Source organism: Typha latifolia, chromosome 9, assembly GCF_019914945.1.
Source record: "Typha latifolia isolate L0001 chromosome 9, TyphaL0001v2, whole genome shotgun sequence".
Lineage (NCBI taxonomy): Eukaryota > Viridiplantae > Streptophyta > Magnoliopsida > Poales > Typhaceae > Typha > Typha latifolia.
The window spans coordinates 390,787-411,034 of record NC_133094.1 but is presented as its reverse complement, the minus strand read 5'-3'; the positions used below and the strand labels follow the sequence as shown (position 1 = coordinate 411,034).

The 20,248-nt window shown below is 36.9% G+C and overlaps 4 protein-coding genes and 1 non-coding gene across 5 annotated transcripts; 1 reads left to right on the top strand and 4 right to left on the bottom strand.

Moving 5' to 3' along the window:
• Window positions 1–579: 579 nt before the first annotated feature.
• LOC140794615 (inactive leucine-rich repeat receptor-like protein kinase CORYNE) lies at window positions 580–3,132 on the bottom strand. Its single transcript, XM_073146716.1, has 2 exons — window positions 1,809–3,132; window positions 580–1,208 (listed from the first exon to the last, which is right to left on the bottom strand). The coding sequence occupies exons 1-2, from the start codon at window positions 2,723–2,725 to the stop codon at window positions 899–901; spliced, it is 1,227 nt and encodes a 408-aa protein (XP_073002817.1). The 5' UTR covers window positions 2,726–3,132; the 3' UTR covers window positions 580–898.
• A 2,296-nt stretch (window positions 3,133–5,428) lies between these two features.
• Window positions 5,429–10,939, bottom strand: LOC140794649 (E3 ubiquitin-protein ligase ORTHRUS 2-like). Its single transcript, XM_073146773.1, has 9 exons — window positions 10,308–10,939; window positions 9,194–9,726; window positions 8,673–8,798; window positions 8,370–8,469; window positions 8,178–8,239; window positions 6,879–6,981; window positions 6,563–6,701; window positions 6,208–6,425; window positions 5,429–6,116 (listed from the first exon to the last, which is right to left on the bottom strand). The coding sequence occupies exons 1-9, from the start codon at window positions 10,767–10,769 to the stop codon at window positions 5,724–5,726; spliced, it is 2,136 nt and encodes a 711-aa protein (XP_073002874.1). The 5' UTR covers window positions 10,770–10,939; the 3' UTR covers window positions 5,429–5,723.
• Window positions 10,940–11,573: 634 nt separating this feature from the next.
• Window positions 11,574–11,646, bottom strand: TRNAK-UUU (transfer RNA lysine (anticodon UUU)). Its single transcript has one exon. It is a non-coding gene; the product is annotated as a tRNA-Lys (tRNA).
• On the bottom strand, window positions 11,647–14,116 carry LOC140795265 (CRAL-TRIO domain-containing protein YKL091C-like). Its single transcript, XM_073147742.1, has 6 exons — window positions 13,665–14,116; window positions 12,495–12,753; window positions 12,364–12,400; window positions 12,189–12,294; window positions 12,002–12,112; window positions 11,647–11,926 (listed from the first exon to the last, which is right to left on the bottom strand). The coding sequence occupies exons 1-6, from the start codon at window positions 13,788–13,790 to the stop codon at window positions 11,804–11,806; spliced, it is 762 nt and encodes a 253-aa protein (XP_073003843.1). The 5' UTR covers window positions 13,791–14,116; the 3' UTR covers window positions 11,647–11,803.
• Window positions 14,117–17,539: 3,423 nt separating this feature from the next.
• On the top strand, window positions 17,540–20,217 carry LOC140795455 (uncharacterized). Its single transcript, XM_073148011.1, has 7 exons — window positions 17,540–17,779; window positions 18,227–18,398; window positions 18,537–18,586; window positions 18,724–19,024; window positions 19,206–19,394; window positions 19,502–19,684; window positions 19,799–20,217. The coding sequence occupies exons 1-7, from the start codon at window positions 17,598–17,600 to the stop codon at window positions 20,042–20,044; spliced, it is 1,323 nt and encodes a 440-aa protein (XP_073004112.1). The 5' UTR covers window positions 17,540–17,597; the 3' UTR covers window positions 20,045–20,217.
• The last annotated feature ends 31 nt before the right edge of the window (window positions 20,218–20,248 follow it).

The window sequence follows — 20,248 nt, the reverse complement described above, 5'->3', positions numbered from 1 at the left end:
AGGGATTTCGAAGCCATCATTCATTATCCAGACATTAATCTTCTATGAATGAAAGCTGTAATCTTTTCAAACTAATGGTGTCAAGAACTTACAGTTAAAAGTTGTTCAATTAGAAGTGCAAACTCTACAAATACCATTCCCAAGATTCCCATTTAATTGAAAGGCTTAAAGAAGTCTACCACTTGAATGAATACATGGTTTGATACTAAAGATCTTTGAATTTACCATGGCAATCTTTTTCAACACCAACACTTACTTTCCCTCTCCTTTTGTTTCCCTTTATTTTTCTTTGTGACCTTTTGCAACCAAGCCTTCAAAAAGATCGAAGAAAAATAAAACTGACTTTCCACTTTCCACTTGCATGACTGCAAGCCCTTTTCACAGCATTTTCATGTTCCCCAAAGTATCCATGCCATCAATGGTTCCATAAAAGCTGAGAACAGATGATAAAAGCAATATCCGAGTGTCAAACCCAACCACAAAAATAAAGACAGCATTGATCAAAGAGATGGGATAATTATTTATAGTTAGAGCACACTTCTAAGTAGAACTTCAAAAGCATCAATAGTGAATAGACTCTTTGTTCAAAAGGAAAAAGAAAAAATTGAATGATCTCAAAACATAACATGTATTCACATTGCTCAGGGCTTAAAAAGGAGAAGACCAGAAAGCTAAAGACCTCAGTCTAAATACAAGGATTGCAGATAGTACCAGAAAGATTTTAAGCCTCAAATTGAAGAACACTAACACCCACAAAGACCTGAATCAATAATCGCAGACGACATTAAGAGGACTTGACGAGATCATTTTTGCTTAGAGGTCTTTATAACCAACACCGACAGTTTAATCTCTATGCTCAAATCACTCAGTCATTGTACTTGGGTGTTTAAGGGTGATATCAGAAGCTATGTAGTTGAGTAAGCATGTTGACAAGCTCATCACTGGACGGTCGATCAGCAGGCATATCTGATAGGCACACGAGGGTGATTCTGACTGCCATCAGCATCTCCTCTTCTTCCCCCTCCTTCCCTAAGATGCCTTTGTCTAGGGCTTCTATAGCCTTCCCAGCTTGTTGTAGGTGTCTCAGCCACTGGGCCAAGCCTCCCCTCTCTGTCTCTCTGGCGAAGGATGGATCGGATGGATCTCTCCCTGTGAGCAGCACAGCGAGAATTGCTCCGTAACTATAGATATCGCTCTTATCTGTACACCTGCATTATATTGTTGCGTATATTAAGGTAGATGTTAACACAAAGGAGTTTTACAAATAGATATACAAAACTAAGGTTAGGATAGAAAGTTGCAGAGCATGCACATAATTCAGCTATTACCATCTGAAGTCAATATTCTTACAGTTAACATGAACAAAATCAGCATGGTCAAAAGAAATTGGTAACAACCATCTTTCCTCCAAAAGTTTAAATATCAATTTTACTCATCCGCATACTATTTCTCCCTGAATAAAGTAATTTTTGCTAAAAAATCTCTCAACCCTTAAATGTAGAAGCTGGAAAGTGCAAAATAATGATGATAACTGGTTTGACAACCATTATTCAGTATCCAGAGATAATTCTAAACTACATCTTTTGAACAAAATGTGAAGAATCTAGTATATAAATTTTAGACCAACTTGAACTGTCGCTAGAATTTCTCCCAGGGAGATGAGGAGAAAATGAGGACACAAAGTCAGCTTATCACTTAGATTTTCTACCAGAGCATAACAAGCAAAGAAATACCAATATTGAAGTCCAAACTAAAAAAATCCAAGAGAAGAGTTTGTGTCAACTGGCAAACAAAGAAGAGAATTTCACCTGCTACTCTGGTAGCACTCGGGAGCAACATAGTCAGAGGAGCCTGGATTATCGCAGTTAGTTGCTAACAGTCTAGCCAATCCGCTATCCCCCAATCTCGGCTCCAACCCTTCATCCAACATAACATTTGAGGGCTTCAAGTTTCCATGCAGTACCCTTGGCTCACATTCAAAATGCAGGTACCTCAGTGCCTCCACCATCCCAACAGCAATCCGGTACCTTACACCCCATGAAAGGCTAATTTGTCGAGATCTCACCCTCTTCATCAGATCCTCCAGGCTTCCACCAGGAATGTAGTCATATACCAGTGAGAACTGATCATGGTCGCGGACATATGCTCTTAAGCTCATCATATTCCGGTGTTTCACCCTCGCCAGCATCTCAAGCTGCTGCTGCACTCTTCTCCACTCAGACTTGGAATTCCGCAATGGAGAAGCATTTGTGCAATTGGGTAAGAGCCTCTTGACTGCAAAATCCATCTCATTGTCAAGGACTACTCGGTAGTATCTTCCATTGGGGCTCAACCCAAGCAATTGGGTTGACTGCATTTCGCCAGAGAGGGCTAACTGGAGAGCTTTAGGAGAGATTACCGGGGAGAACACCACAGGGCCTTTGAGAATCGGGGGGCGGTTGGTATGTTGGACGATGAGATGAATCAAGAAGAGGAACACGACGGCAAGAACGAAGCCAGTAAGGGAACCGAAGAGGATGCCAAGGAGGATTCGACACAGATGGGCGGTGTTGGGCGTTTTGGAAATCTTAGAAGGGGGAGAAGGTGTTGGGCTCTGGGAGAAGATAGGCTCTGAATGGAGAAGCTGGGAGTAGGTGGTTTCTGGGGCATGGGAGACTAAGAAGAAAAAAACTAGGAGGGTCTGGAAAGCTAGGGTTTTTCTAGGGTTTTTGCTCCTCCCTTCCATGGAAGGAGCAACAAATTGAAAGAGCCCTTCAACAAGCTAAAGCACCATACCTTAAGCACACTCGCTTTTTTCTTCTAGAGCAGAACAAGAAGGTCCAAAATTTATGCAGAATGGAATCAAACGGAGTACTCTCAGATGGACAAAGGAGCAAACAAATTGTTCAAATGGACCTCCATAGACTTCTCCAGAGAACATCGATTAAGCAAAGTACAAATTTCTTAGGGTTTTTAAAAGGAAAACAGTTCGACAAGCTTCCAAAAACTATCAGAGAGAACTTCTCAAGTGAAAGAGAGGTGCCCAAGATAGGATTTTTTTTTTTTTCCTCCTGAACTCAAAGAGAATACGGAATACAAAAATTAAATTTGATGGGTCAAAGAGAGCAAAGAAAAACCTTCAAGATACCTTCAGTAAAAGGAATTTCTCTGAGGTTGTTAGATGAGGAGAAGAAGCCTTCAAAACCCACGCAAAAGTTAACTCCTTTAACAGATAAAAACTGAGCCTTTGCAATCCCACACTTATCTGACCTTCCACCAGAACCCCAAATGATTAAAGAACTGCAAAGAGAAAGTTGGCATTGCCCTCCCTTTCCTTTCCTTCTCTCTCTCTCTCTCTCTCTCTCTCTCTCTCTCTCTCTCTCTCTCTCTCTTTCTCTCCTCGCCTCAGAAACTACCAACTTAATAAAGCAGAAGAACTGCAATATTCCCTCCTTCCAAAATAAATTCAAAGCTTAGCTTGAAAGCACCCATTCCAGGTTAAAATAAAATAAAATAAAAACTGGGAGAATAAATCCCTATCTCGCCATTTTCAGAGAAGCCCAAAACCCATGCCGCTCGATCTCCTCTCAAACATTCTCCCCTAGTTCTCTTTAACCAATAAAGGTATTACATTTCTAAACCATCTTTAGAAAGAGAGATGAAAGAGGTGCATCAATGGGAGTGACTGACCAAACTAGCCTTATTTTAAATTTTATTTACCAAAGTAAATTGCTTGCTCTCAAACTTATTACAAAACTGGATTTTTACTTAGCATTCGATCTTTGACTAGTTCAGCATCTTTACGTTAAAACGCTAAATATTTTAGTGTTTTATTTGGTAAGAATCTATCTAAGTTAGTGTTTTGTTAAGTTAAAATTTTACTTTTATATTTAAAACTCTTATCTTAATAGCATTTTATCCTAAATATAAAATAATTATAAATTTAACATTTTTGGTGGCCTCTTATAATAATAAATTTGAGCAGCGGTCTATATTGGTTAATAATATTTAGAACAGGGTTAGTTTAGTCAAAAACTCCATCAACGAAACTAAAGTTTGATTATATCAAATAATAAAGTTGATAAAGAGATAAAGAAGAGTGATCGACCAAACTAGCTTTATATTTAATTTTTATTTACCAAAGTAGGTTGGCCCTTGAACTTATTACCAAAAAACATATTTTTTTTTACTGTAGTAATACCGAAGTATTTTACATTTTTATTCGTTGACTAGTTCAGTATTTTTTTTATTATAATAAAATATTAAAATATTTAGCGTTTGTTTTACTGGTAAGAATTCGTTTATGTTAGTATTTTAACTACTTAAATTAAAACTTTATTTTTATATTAAAAACTCTTATCTTAGTAGCATTTTATCTTAAAGGTAAAAGGTTTATGAGTAAAGCTACGGTTTCTTTTTATAATAAATTTAAGGAGCCGTTTATATTGGTAAAAAATATTTAAAACAGGGCTAGTTTGGTCAAAAACTCATAAAGAAAGCCCCTTTGATTTGCGTGCAAGTTCATGGGACTGTGTGAGGTATCTTTGTGTCACTGCGAAGACAGAAGAAAGAAAAATAATAAGAAATTAATTAGTGAGAGAGAGAGAGAGAGAGAGTGGATAAGAGAAAGATAAAGAGTGGTTTTATCGATTGCCGTACTTTGAGGCCTTTTTCCCGCCTTCTCTCTTTTGGGCCATGGGACGGGGTCTCATCGGTGATGATCTCACACGTGTCAGGACTGAAAGCGACGCATGCGGGAGGGCGAGTGCGTTGGAATGGGACGCATCCGACCGTTGGTTTTTTGTTTCACGTCGATAGATTCTACCGGCACGTGGTGCACTGCACGTGCGTGAAGAATGTTCAAATGAGTTTTACATAATTGAATAATATATGTGTGTGTATAATATATATATATATATATATATATATATATTAGACATATGAGAGCATACTGTTAGAATATAAAAAATTATTATTTCTCAACGGTTTAAAATTTTAGAGTAATTAGTAAGCTAATATAGCATGAGGAGGAAAGATTCATGAGTTTAAATATTACTATGCTACTTTATCTGAAATATAAAACTCATAATCTCTATCTATCTAGATTCTTTGCAATAATGCAAATGTCCCACAGAAGCGGCGACATGTTATGATGGGATGTTCAAAAGATTGTATCGTATTTCTATCCTGTCTCTTTTTCTTACTGTAGGGAGGCAAATCAGGTATCAAACTGGTTAGCCAACTTAATACAGGATCAAAGTTACGTTTTCTATTCGGGTTGACTTAGTCCCTAATTCTTTAGTAGATCTTATATAGAGAGAGATATGCCAAGCCTCCCTCCGAGCACCTAATGCTTTTGCACCCACTTTCTGAGGTAATATAATTCTACTTTTCTTGCAGAAAACAAATGAATGCCCATAGCAATCGTCAAGTTTGAACAAACATGGAATGCAGCAAAATAGAAGAAGTATAAATGAAAAGATAGTCCTGAACAAAGCATTGACACTAATAAGGCTCAAAATAGAAGGCATTCGAAAACATAATTCTTGAGGAACAAGAGCGATTACATGCCAGATCTAGGAATGGAAGATGTAAGAAGCATAATAATGAGTGGAATCGTCTTAATCTTGATCAGACTAGGTGTGCTTTTCAATCTGCATGGCAGATGGATTATATTTCTCAGTACCGTTGAGCTGCTCTTCATCTGCATCAATTTCTTTATCATGAAACTTTAGTCTCCTACATCACTTCTGAGACCCTGACGCCTTTCTAGCTTTCTTAGTAGCTTTCTCTGGAGCAGAAGTTTCCTTCCGCTTGAGTGAGTACTTGTTTGTGGCTTTCCTTGCGGTCTTTCGTGAATCCTTTTCATCTGCTTCATCCAACTCCGAATTTGCGGCATGGACCTCAGAATCACCATCTACAGATTCAAGATGCATAAATTCTGTGGCGTCAGGCTCTTCCCCATCTGCTCTCTTGCCATCCTCAATTTGTTTATCTTCTTCGTTGTCAATTGATTTCTTTTCATCCAAACAATACTTCACCCCAACATCACTCCCTTCCTCACTTGATTCAATGATAGTATCTTCCTCGGTCTTATCCCGAAGTGATTCTATTAAATCCATGAGCTCTCTGTTTACCTGGTATAAGCAATCAGATAGACGAGGCTTAGCATAAAAGAAATCATTCATCTATTTACTAAGTCATTTCAGTCATGATCCAGTAGTATACCTGAGGATTCTGTAGATAGTCAGAGATGTCATTAGGACAAGAGGGACACTTCTTGACAATTTTCTGTGCTCGAAGAGTCCTTCCTCCTTCACGTGTTCTTTGACGCACAAAGGACTGATCAGCATATGACCCCAACACACATGACTTGCAGAAGTTATGTGCACATGGTGTTGTGAGTGGAAAACTCATCACTTTACGACAAATTAAACAGCTGAATTCTGCAAAAAGTAAAATAAACTATCTAATAGCACCGACCAATGATATTAAACTGGAGAAATACAGATTAAGGGGGAAAAAAGAGAATGAATCAACATTAATAACCTAAGGAAAATGTTTATGCTAATTAAAGTTAAACCTTTTAAAAGTTTCTCTCTGACAGAGTTATTAGCATGCCCCTTAGATTTCCTCCCACTTCTTTTCTCTTCGGGATTTCCAGTGGCCAATGCTTTTTTGCTTTCCGGTGGAGGCTTGGTCCATTTCCATCCATCTTTTTCCTTAGAAAAACAAAGGAAAAGACCAATGTTGTAGAAAATGAGAAGAACCAGTTTTGAGGAAAAACTATTTCTTTATGTGAAAACAACATTATTGAAAAAATAACTAGTTGTTCAATGACATTAAGTGAATATGCGGCAGACAACATGTGTAGAATTAGGAAAAGGGAGTAGCCATACAACGTAATCCCATGCCGGGCTTTCCTTCCTTACTGTGACATCAGTTGCCTGCTTCAGTTCCTTAATGACAGGCAAAGGTCTAGCACGGTCACCCTGTTCATCACTGTCTTCAAAGTGGGAATTAGAAAAACATGGTCAATAAGAATCAACTATAATGATTAAAAAGACACAAAAAACTAATGTCTAATAGCTCATACGAAGATACTAGTCCTTTTAGAAGGGGTATCTTGCAAAATGTACAATATCCACGTTTTCCTCAGTTTCCCTCTTTCATTTAACATTCTTTGTAAAAACGAGACATGCAGAAGGCATGTCTAATGGATTCTCTTCAGTCACTAATCCTTTAAACCATCTTGTTAATGAACACTATCCAAAGATCAGTGCTACTTGGTATTGTCCTCTCTCATACAACATTCTTTAAAAAGTACACTTACAAGACATTATGCTCAAGCCCTCTTTGACATAGGTAGCATGAGTCATGATTCTTCAAAAGGAACGCATTTTGAGCAAGCCATCTTATGGAAAGAATTCTGATTTATAGCAAGTGTTCCTAGTATGTTTTACAAGCTGAACAACATATACTTTCTATATATTGGCAGCATTGTAAGCACTTATGCTCCTAATTCACCCATTCCCATCTACCTACCGATTAAGCAGCTCCATAATCATAACCTTAACTATATGTATCAGAGACCAACCAACCCTAGTAGAGTTGGTAGATACCTTGCTCATGACTAAAGTGGTCATGAGTTCAACTCCAACCCCAAACAATATTGTGAAGAAATTATTTGGTAGTTGATGGTTTGGTAACTTAGCTCGATTCGGTTGATGGCTCGACAGTGCAGTTAGCTTGAAAGAACAGTTTGACAACACAACAGCTTGGAGCAAGTCTCAGCGACATTTGATTCGAAACAATTGTTCAACCTAGACTAGATAGCTAAAAGCTCAGTGGAGCCTAAAATGCTTCTATATTTAGAGAAGGTTGACCCTTTATCTAGCTCATATCTAGTCTTCGGATTCATAAATGATAAAAAAAAACTATATGTATCAGAGCTTTAATCCAGCTATTTCAAGAAATTTGGCATCAGTGCACCCAAATTCCACTTGATAGTTTGATTCTCTTTTATAAAACTCTATGCAAGTATTAAGTACCAATATCTAGTCCACCGACGTTCTTAAAAGGCAACACATCCTTAAGAATGTAGATGCCTCGACAAGCATTAAATGTGTCTCAGATGAGTGCAGAGAAGAAATACATAAGTCTGTTAGTGATGAAGACAGGGAACTGAAGTGAAAAACCTTGTCCATGGTGCTGGTTCATTATCACAGCGAACAAAAAGATACCTACAAACTTTAAAACCCTGAAAACAAGATCCAGAACTTGTATTAGTTGCTGTTATCAGGTGAATATAATTTAAAATGTAGCAAGGGAAACTGAAAAAGGAATAAAAGGGAGCATTGCTTTTTCAGTGATAAAAGAGAGAATCGTACTTGAATTCCCACTTTACGCCAGCACTTCTCAATCCTATAGACTCCATCATACCTAACCCCAGATTCAGGAGCATAGGAAGAACGTTTCTCTTTATGAGATCTGAAAATTCCAAAAGCTTCTCTTACTTGAAAGAGATGATGCCCAAGTTTCATCAAGTGAATAAAGATACTCTTACATGTCAATAAAAAGGAAAAGAGGAGAATATATTCATGCATGAAAAAAGAAGAAAAACTACATGATAGTTAAATTAGTGCAATGCCATCATGTTTTTTTAGTCTTTGTAAGAACACCAAATAGCCTACCTCACCACACGCACAGGGTAGCCTTTTAGGCAGCTTAATCGTAATGCTTTGTTAAGCTTCTCAAATTTCTGATCAAAAGACTGGTCTTTATTTGTCCGTCTGTTCCCACTCAAATCTCTTCCACCACTATCAACAATAAGATGGCAAACAAGCAATTTTTTTAAAAATTCATTAGATAATCAAAATAATGAAAGCATGTTGTTTCGTGCTCGTCAGGAAAAGGAGAAAAATGGAAGGGTCTTCGGAATCTTGCGTCCATTTAGTTCAAGAGAAGGTGAAACCAAGAATGACTTCATAAAAGGTGGGGGTTTATCCCCCTTGCCTATTTAAAAATACCCAGAATTGTAGATCACACCATCATGTATCAGAAAACGGCAAAAACATTGGGAAAAAAAATGACACAGAAAACAAGATTACATCATTACAATTAACTTATAAATCTTACAGGTCAGAATTATTCTTATGCTTTAGCCAGTTAACTGAGTACTAATTATTGATATCGGTAACTCAATTAATGATACCTTCCAGTGTAGAGAAACCACTCCCCATGATCTTCATCATCTTCATACCCCCCTGAGAGTGCAACAGACTGAGCACCATGATCAGACTGCCCTGCGATGCCTGCGACATGAGGTAAGTGGGTGCCCCATTGCCTGCATTCCATCCGGTCCTCCCATAACTCCCCAACCAACACACCCTTATTTCGTTTCGGATCATGCTCTGCAAGAATTGGACCAAAATGATCAGGTGGGACTGTAACAAAGATTTGACCACTGCAAGCATTAGCTTTGCCAGATCTTTTCGCTCTTTCTGTGGTAAATGCTTTCTCAGGTCTGTTCTCATTGCGCACAAAATGATATACACGAGGTAGGCCACCGGGTGAGATAGATTTTGCGGTCTTCGCCATGCGAATGGCAACAACAAGTGCTGCATTGATTCTTGGCTGGGATGCCATCTTAGACGGAATCGGAGCACGACACTTTGCACATGTTCGTTTACCCTGCCCCACCCATCTCTGGAAACATTTTAGACAGAAATTGTGGCCACACGGTGTCTGCAATAGGAAGAGAGAAGACCAGAAATTTAGATTTCATAATAAGCCCGTAAAATGATTTATCAAGCGAAAGGGGAAAAAAATGATGCAAAACGGTATGTTCTGCTGAGAGAGACTTTAAGAAGGCAAAATAAGATCTAGAAATGTTATCTTTAAGGTATGCAGTATCATAGCTGCTGCATTCATTTTCAAACAAATTCAATTATCCAAAAATGTTACCTTTAAGCGTCCATCTTATTACGTTAGGGTAGGGGAATGAAATTTGCGAAGTGAAGCGTGAGAGAGCACGATGAGCATTACCACTTTCATTTCAGATCCATTTTTTTTTTTAATCTATGGAATCATAAGAAAGAACCTACCAAGGTTTACATTTTTAAAACAAAAAATAATAAGTAGGATGCCGTGCTCATACCAACCTGCTTAAGTTTACTAAGCACCAGTCAATGTTCTTATGTATAGAGTTAAAACCTTTCCATACTTGTAGCAAGTAAGGTCTTCAACTCATTGAGAAACCTTAATTTAAGAGTTCCTAAAACAATAGATATCAAGATAAAGAAAAATTAACGAACATAAATACTCACAGTAACAGGTCGATCGGGCAACTGCATGCAAAATGAGCAATTAAACTTCTCATCCAATAGATCAAGGACATCTCCGTTCTCCTTCTCTCTCCTCCTCTCCTCTCCCTCCTCCTCGCAATCCGAAGCCGACGTGACCCCGCCGCCGACCAACTCCTGCCGGCGCCTCGCCTTCTCCTGCTCCGTGAGCGATTCATCGGCCTCGATCGCCCTAATGGACGCAATCAGACCTCCACCGGCCCCGCCAGCGGATACGGGTGTAGCTCCGGAGACCGGCGGTGAGCAATCGGGGCATTGCCAATCTGTGGCGGAGGCGAGGGTTTCAGGAGGGGAGGAGAGGCACGGGGCGTGCCACGGTGTGGCGCAGGTACGGCAAGGGAGCAGCTCCGGCGGCGGCGCGGTCTTCTTGCACACCATGCAGACGCCGTCTCCGTCGCAGGGGAGATCGCCGGCGGCAGAGGCCATTGGTGATAGATCTCAAATCGAGAGTTTGCGGGTGAGGAGAGAGAGGGTAAGGGATTTTAAAGAGGGAAAGAAAAGCGGGATTTAGGAGAAAGAGGAGGTTTGAAATTTGCTTTTAACTTCTCGTCTCTTCCCTCCCGATCTCATAGAACTAGAAGCGAAGAAGAATATTCATATTAAAATGGGAATTCTATTTTGACTTTTAGCCTCGGTTTAATTCACAAATAACTTTTTCTTTAATTTAACTCCTCCTAAAATAACAGCTAAACATTATAATAATTTTTTTAAGTACAAATACTATTAATTAAAATTACATATTATCAATTTATTTTATTATTTTATAATAAGTTTATAAAAAATAAAATATTTTTTAATTATTACATCCTTATTTTAGAATATAAGTAACGTAATAATAATAACTCCTAGAATAAAATTTTTATTTTGAAGAATAACAAACAAGAATATATATTATAAATTTGTCATAGTAAAATAAATGAGGCCTTAAGCTAATACTATGGCACTTTTTATGTGTCCTTAAGATTTCTTATTTACATATATATTCTTAAAAATTTTATATTTACATATATAACTTTTTCTAAGATAATTTTAGAAGAGCAATAAGCTACTTACAAAAATCGGCCGTCTTAGACTCCGGATCAAGGAAAACAAAATCTCTAAAGTGATTAGGGCATGTCCTATGTCACTTTCTCATAGTTAAAACAAAATCTCTAAAGTGATTAGGAAAACAAAATTTCCCTAAGTATAAAGATCATAAATAAAAATATGCTAAATGAAAAATAGTACAAGCGCCGTCTGTGGGAATCGAACCCACGACCACGTGGTTAAAAGCCACGCGCTCTACCAGCTGAGCTAAGACGGCTATTAATAATTGAATTATTATATTAATAAAATGTAATATAATTGTTGGATTTTTCACAAATATATCATAATAATGATCCTTCTTGGCATACTATTTTTGTATACGTTCGACAAATTGGAAGTAAGTATACAGAGTGAGGTGTTCTAAACTCTAAAAACTACTCTTTAAAGTCCTCCATGGCAACTAGTGGCAACTTCCCACCGTATATATCTGGGAGCTGCTTCTCATCAATGTCTTCTAGCAGTGTGGCTTGCAGACTCTTATCATCAACAAACACGATCTGCATAGCAACATTTGCAGTCAATGCCAACTAATTTGCACTGAATTAAAGAGGCCGGGAAAGAAACCATCTCACCTTCTCCTTGGTTCTCTTATCAATAAACGGGTATACGATCTTCCACGCCTTCATGAAAATGTAAGGCACGTGAATTAGAAACGCTTTGCCGAGCCTTTCCGGATAGTAATTCTGCAAGAAGACACGGGAATAGAATCATTATTTGATTCTTGTTATATTAATTTCTCCGATTGCATAATATTATCACCTGCATGATTTCTAGACCTGCAAGATATCCGCGAATGTCACAGTTTGAGTATCCCCAACCTTTAAGATCTACGATGCAAGCGAACTTCTCCTGACTGGTACTTGTTCTGCAATTAATTTTCTTCATGCAGTCAGATAATTAAGTTAAAGCTTAAGATATAGCAGTACGTACGTACCTGGCACATATCTTATCCAGACAATACGCCACAAAGCCTGCGATTGGTGAAGGATCGATATCAATTCCGATGCTATTTTTCTTTGCCATTAATTGTTTGCTGTTATGTATGCAGAAGCTAAAAGTACTTACGCTTGAATTCATCCATATCTCGCTTGGAATAGTGGTGTCTGCCGCCGAAGAGGACGACTACGGGGCGACCCTTCTTGTCTATCCCCTGCACGCATATCTTCTTCTGTGGGAGCTCGTTCTTGACGTCGTCGTCTGAGATGAAACCATTTGGTGCAGCTCCACGCCTCCACCTGAGATACTTCAAGAACAGCGCCGACGCCTTGTCGACGTCGAGATCGCGAGCACGAAGGAACCTTCGAAGCATCCAATTGTCCACTTCCTGCATGCATGCATGAGCATATATAGAAGCGGTTAATGATTAACGACGTACCCAACCTAACCATGAAAGCGAACATCTGCCATCAGGTGTAGAAGAGAGGAGAGGCAAATGGAGTTCAAATTTAAGGGAAGGACAGTGCTGCAGTGATTGCAGAAAGAAGAAAGAGTGATGAGATTGGAATTTGGTGGGAAGGGAACAGTTGACAAACCACGCATTACTTACATGTCACAGTCCAATTAAGTAGCTCAAAACACGGTAGGTGAACTAAAAGATGAGTAATAGAACTAGAACCCATCAGAAAACATGTTATAAAATATCATATGGTTCAAAAGCTATTCAAGATTATTTTGACCTTCTATAAATTATTTAAAATAATTTATAAGCTATACAACATTTTATCTGAAATTATAATACAAGGAAAAATATCTCAGATTATAGGAGACGGACTTTTTCATAAACATTTACGCTCTAAGCTTCAAGAAAAAGAGGAGTATTTTAGTCATTTAATAAAAATATATTAAGAATATTTTATTAAAAATAATAACAAATTTGAAAATATGGAAATGATGATATATTAAAGATTGTAATGTAATTTTGATTCTGTAAAAAATCCTAAAAAATAGGAGAGAGTTATCAAAATCACACTCTATATATATATTATTGTTCGCAGTACCCTAATATGTCACCATTAGCTTTCTTAATCACCAGTTACCATATATATATATATATACAGTCGATTTTAAGGTATTTTTGATGTCATAAATATAATACAGGGATTAGAGAAAATAATAATAAGAGTATAACTAATGGTGTTTTTAGTAAATTCTCAAAAAAAATTCCGGGGACCAAGAAAGAACCCATCAAGAGATCGAATAGCAGAGAGAGAGAGAGAGAGAGAGAGAGAGGAGTACCTTTGCAGTTGGGTCTTGATCTTCGACGAAAGCCCTCATCACGGCGACCTTCTTCCACTCGGCGCCGTCGCTCCCGGCATCCTCGCCGCCGTCCGATGGATGCTTCCCTGTTAGAGTAGTATCCATGTCGATCTGGAAGGAACTTCAATATCCTCTCTCTCTGTTATATAGAAGAGAAGAACAGACGAGAGTAGAAAGACAGTTGCGTTCTCGCAACTAACGTAGGAGGGAGAGAGAGAGAGAGAGAGACTTCGTTTGACGCCATTAAGGTGGACAGGTATCGGTGGGACCAGGCTGGTGACTTGCTCACCTATTATTAAGCGATCACCATCTGAGCTAGCTCACCCCCGAGATGGCCGCCGTCGAGCCTTAAATAATTTGTCGGCCTCGGGAAATCTAGTTGGCCAAACAACCTAACGACAGTAACGCGATCCAGTAATCAAATCCTATGTACTGTGTTGATAGACTCCTTTGGTCATCTTTTATATGTAGCTAAATAAACTTAGAATTAAAAAGGAAAAAGGAAAGAAAAACTTAACCAGATCTCCATAATAAGAGAACACATCGAATTCCTTCCCTATAACGTACGCAGTTTATCTTGGTCAAAAAAGAATACCAGTGAAACGTGCAAAACATGCAATGTGACGCAGACTTACAGTGGACAAGTCTTAGCGTCAAATTCCATCTAATATCATGGTGGGTTGATGGCCACGTAGCAGATATATATATATATATTAAAATTATAAGAACAGGTACTGCATTTAATCATGACCAAAAAGTTGGGAAAGATACAAGGAGAGCTTTCTGAAAGAAAAAAAAACGGTTAGGAATGGCATAAGTGCTATGGAGCCCATGGCTGGAGTGGTTGTAAATATTAACACAGAAAGCGATTTATAAATACAAGTTTATGAAACGATTTTATATTTTACTTTTCATTATCGTTCTCCACTCGATGTAGATATATTACTAAACACTCTGGCATCTTGCTTTCAATGCCTCAAAATCAGTCTAATGTTGGTTTGCTCAACAGAATAATTATCATATAAATGAGCTAAATTTACTATAGATGCAAAATGATTTTAATATCTTGAGCAAATTTTATGATTATGCAATTTATAAAAGGAGAACAAATTTTAAGAATATATAAGGGCTAGTTTATGCTTTTAATTTTCTTAAAGGAAAGTTCATAGACCAGATTTTCATTAAGTTATATTGATTTGTTATACCTTTGAACCTCAGTTTTAGGGAAAAGATAGATCAAGCTCCAAATTTGGCTTAAATACAATAAAAAAATATTAAGAAACAATTATACATGCTCTTATTTAAATAAAATAAAATAAAATAAAGAGCAACGTTCTTCAAAACAAGTCTCCTGCTTAGCTTGTATTGGCTGCACCATAAAAGAATGGCACAAGACAAATAGAAGTAAGCCGAGCTAATTGGGTCACTGTCCTACAACTTTGTCAAGCTCACTGAATCAAGCTCTTTAGTGATTCCTATAGATTTTTAAATTAATTATGTGATATTCACATATTATTTTTTAATAAAAAAATATAAATGATAAAAATTAGATGAAAATAGGCAACAATTCAAAAGTACAAGTGTAATTATTAACCATATTTACATGCACTCCTTTGTCCTGTTATAATACACTCCCTTATTCTTTCTTTAGTACACATTCATCTCTAAACTATGAAAATGTCACTTGTGACGGCGTAAATGAAAAATATCAAATATCAAATATATTATCAAATTTTGTCTTATTTTCTTCTAAATTAAGAGTAAAATGATTGATGGTCTAAAATTAATCACATAATATTATCGTATTATTTATTAAAAAATATATATAACACATAACTAATGGAATAGAAATAGACACCAACTCTGAAGCCTAGGTGTAATTATTGTCCAATTTTACATATGCATCATTATCTATTTTTTAAGGAACACATTAATTTCTAGATTATGAAAAGTTTCATTCATGACAGTGTCAATGGAAAGCATTAGTAACGATTTTAGTCTTAAATTTTCTCTTATTTTCTTTAAAATAATAATAATATGATAATTTAATTAATTGATACTCATATATTATTTTTTAGCAAAAAATATAATAAATAACTAATGGGATGAAAATAGGCAACAATTTAGTAGCCTAAATGTAATAATTGACCATTTTTGGGTACACTATCTTATCTTTCTTAATCCTTTTTAAGTACGCATTCATCCCTAAATAAAATCTTACTTGAAAATAAATTCTTCTTCATAAATATATAAAAAAAACAGGAGGTTTTTCACAAAATTATATATTTCAGGTTAGAAATTCATTTACTGGGCTAGCCTTCATGTTCCGCGCTCTGTGATCGTCGTAATTAAATAATATTAAAACGGATGCCTCCATGGATGTTATACGATACATCCTATATATAAGTATATGTTTATATTTTATTGCGTAGCCGATGTGGGATTTAAAACTCAAATAAAAAATACCTAAACACAGCTCTCGACTCGCGATTACGTCCTTCCGAGCTTTAATTAGCTTTCACGAGTCGTCTCGTTCTTTTCTCCTCACTATTGTTTCTCGTCACCTGATAATATATATATAAATGATCAAAAAAAAAAAAAAAAAACCTGATAATATATATATATATATATATTTATTTATTTATTTATTTAAAAGAAACAAACAAAATAGGTCTCAGGACAACGAGACCTAAAGTGGTGACTCATATAAATAAAAAGGATAGCTAGATTTTGTGCTAAGGAATCACATTCCTACACTTGGATTAACAAATTAAACCATGAAGCACCTTCTCAAGGGTTACAAAAGCCAATTCGACTCTTCAAATAGGTCAAACTTTATCAAATTAGGTGCCCTCTAAAAGAAAATTTTCTTACTCGCCTAAGGGCTTCTCCTGAGACGAAGAGCCGCTTCACTTCACTGCTGGCTCTTAAACATCACTCATAATTACTTTGTTAAGAATAACTTCATTAAGATTTTCTAAATTATTGCCTATTTTTATGTACACTTTCTTAGCTAATCTCACTCGTGACGGTATTAAAGGAATGCGTCAAATAACAATTTTATTCTTAATTTTTTTTCTTCAAAAGTAAGTGTAAAATGATTGTAGACTCTAAATTTAATGACGTGTTCAGATATTAATTTTTAGCAAAAAATATAATGATAAGTAATTGGATAAAAATAGATAATGGTTCAACAGTCTAGGTATAATTATTGACTATTTTTACTTATATCAAATATCTTTTTTTCTAGCATATTTATCCTTAAATTATGAGAAACTCTCATTCATGACATTGTTAATGAAAAGCATCAAATAACAATATTATTATTAAAATTTCTCTTTTTCTCTTATAAAATAAGAGTAAAACAAAATTTAAAGGATCTAAATTTAATCATGTAATATTTACATATTATTTTTTACTAAAAAATATTACAGATAAGTAATATGATGAAAATATCCATAAATTATGGAAAATCTCACCCATCACAGTGTTAATGAAAAGAGTCAAATAACAGTTTTAGTATCAAAATTTCTCTTTTTTTCATTTTTTTTAAAATAGGAGAAAAATAATATCTATATGGTCTTAAATTACTCACTTTGATACTCGCACATTAATTTTTAACAAAAAGATATAACAAATAAGTAACGAGATGGAAATAGGGAATAGTTCATCATAAGTCTTGGTGTAATTATTTATTATTTATTAGTATCTAATTAATTGTAAACTAACTATTCTCTCCCTGGCAAGTATTATAATAAAATACTGCTTCTTCTTTTTAATATAGTATTTGGCTCGCTGGCCTTAGCAGTGACGTCATCATTGGCTATATTAAGCGTATCTTCTTAGCTTAATATAATGCTTAAAAATCCTAATAATTCCTAATACTCGCCCCCCTTCCATCTCTCGGCATCCATGGCTTCTATCTCTAAGCTCGCAAATCCTACCTTCGCATCTGCCTCGTCTCTCTCCGCTTCGGCTTCTCGATCCGACCCGAAGCTCTCGATAGCGTTCCACCAGGGGAATCCGATTCGAAGCCTCGGCTCACCTCTACGCCTCTCAATTCGAACAAATCGCCTCGAGAGGAGCTCGCTGGTGTAAGTTTTCTTCCCCATTTCCAACTTATTTCCTTAAATCTCTTTTCTTGTGTGATGCAATCTTGTTTACGTTGATGATAGATTAAAAAGATCGTTTTTTTTTATCAAATAAGTTGTGCAATAGAAAAGTTTGAGCTAATTTGGGACCCGGTTTGCCTCCTTTTAGAGAGGGAGGGGCAAAGAGGAACTCTGCTGAGGTCTGTAACTTAATTGTTTGTTAAGTACGTAACTATTGATGTTAATATAGGAGCTTAACTCTGTATGCATGAATCTATCCGTATGCTAACTTTTTGAACAAATTACATTTGATATAAGAAGTGTTGCAGAATGCTGATCGGTATTATCATACTTTAGTTATATTCCTGATCGGTACTTTTCTAGAGGCTAATTAGGAAAGAAGGTAGTAGGTTCTTAAACTCTATTTGATGAACCATGCATTCATTACAGTGTTAGGTGTTCAGGAAAAGATGGAAATGGTGTTCCAACAAAGAGAACAGTTCTACATGACCTTTATGAGCAACAGGGGCAGTCTCCATGGTATGATAATCTCTGCCGTCCAGTAACAGATCTGCTACCACTTATTGCCAGTGGCGTCCGAGGAGTCACCAGCAACCCTACGGTTAAGATTTCTCCTTTTCTTTTCGACTACATTTGGTGTTGATCCTTTCATGAATGTAATGTAAAACATATTTTATCCATTCTATTTTGTTCTTTGGTTTCTCTTGTAATCATCTATTTCTTCTTAATCGTGCTGCAGATTTTTCAGAAAGCTATATCATCATCTGATGCATATGACGAACAGTTCAAGTAAATCTCCTCCTTTGTTTATCGATGACACCGTTAATGCATCTTATTTTTCATCACCCTGTGCCTATGGCAATACAAATTTCCCTTTCGGTTTTGGCTTGATTGAGCTGAACTTCTACACTATATGGTATTTTCAGGCAGCTCGTGTCAGCTGGGAAGGACATAGAAAGTGCTTACTGGGAGCTAGTAATAAAGGATATCCAAGATGCATGCAAACTTTTTGAACCAATCTATGATCAAACAGACGGAGGTGACGGCTATGTATCTGTTGAGGTCTCTCCTAGACTTGCAAATGATACCAATGGAACTGTTGAAGCTGCAAAATGGTTGCACAAAGTTGTGGACCGTCCCAATGTCTACATAAAGATCCCAGCTACTGCAGATTGTGTTCCCTCTATCAGAGAAGTTATTCTTAATGGTATAAGCGTCAATGTTACAGTAAGTTCTCTTGCACATAACTGATGGAGTGTTCTACTGCTAGTATCAATAACCATTAGTATCTCGCAAGATTCTAACTGGATCAAACCTATTGCTAACCACCAGTTAATTCCCATGTGATCGATGCTTGCTATTCTTTTCTCTTCATCTATTGTGTATTGACTATTGCTCTAATCCACAGCTTATCTTTTCGCTTTCAAGATATGAAGCAGTCATTGATGCTTACTTAGATGGGCTCGAGTCCTCTGGGTTGAGTGACTTATCTAGAGTGACCAGTGTGGCTTCCTTCTTTGTTAGTCGTGTTGACACACTCATGGACAAGATGCTTGAAAAGATTGGAACACCGGAAGCACTTGATCTTCGAGGAAAGGTAAATCCAAGAAGAACAACCTTTTGGCTCTTTCATTTCTGTTTTCTTTTGAGAACTTCAGGTGGTGGAAAAATAGTTAGATGGCTAATATATTTTTCCTTCTTCAGGCTGCAGTTGCTCAAGCAGCACTTGCATACAAGCTCTATCAAAAGAAATTCTCTGGTCCTCGGTGGGAGGCTTTAGCGAAGAAAGGCGCCAAGAAGCAGAGACTGTTGTGGGCATCTACCAGTGTTAAGAATCCCGCATATCCTGACACCTTATATGTGTCTCCTCTCATTGGACCTGATACGGTGAGTTTCGACAGTATCTCATGAAATTCCTTGCCCCAAAAGAACATTTTGTAATCTAAGTGTGCATATTCAAGGAATCACTCAGGTAACTAAACCTATTTGATATGTCTTCAGGTCTCCACCATGCCTGACCAGGCCCTGCAAGCATTCATTGACCATGGCACCGTCTCGAGGACGATCGACTCAGAAGTATCTGAGGCTGAAGGCATATATAGTGCACTCGAGAAATTAGGTATGGATTGGATCCAAGTTGGAACTCAGCTAGAAGCAGAGGGGGTTGATTCCTTCAAGAAGAGCTTCGACAGCTTGCTTGTTGGCCTGCAGGAGAAGAGTGACTCTCTCAAGTTGGTTAATCCGTAGGTGTAGTATCTGTGTGTATTCTGCAATATTCTACTGTGACATATGTTTGTCTTTTCTTTTCCTTCTTTTCCTCCTGTCTCTTGCTGTAATATTTGGGTCATAATCCAACTTACTTGTATGCTTGTCTGGATAATTGTGTTTAATTGCGTGGATATGTGCACTATCCTTGTTCATCCACCTCCTGTTACTGCATATTCTAATTTT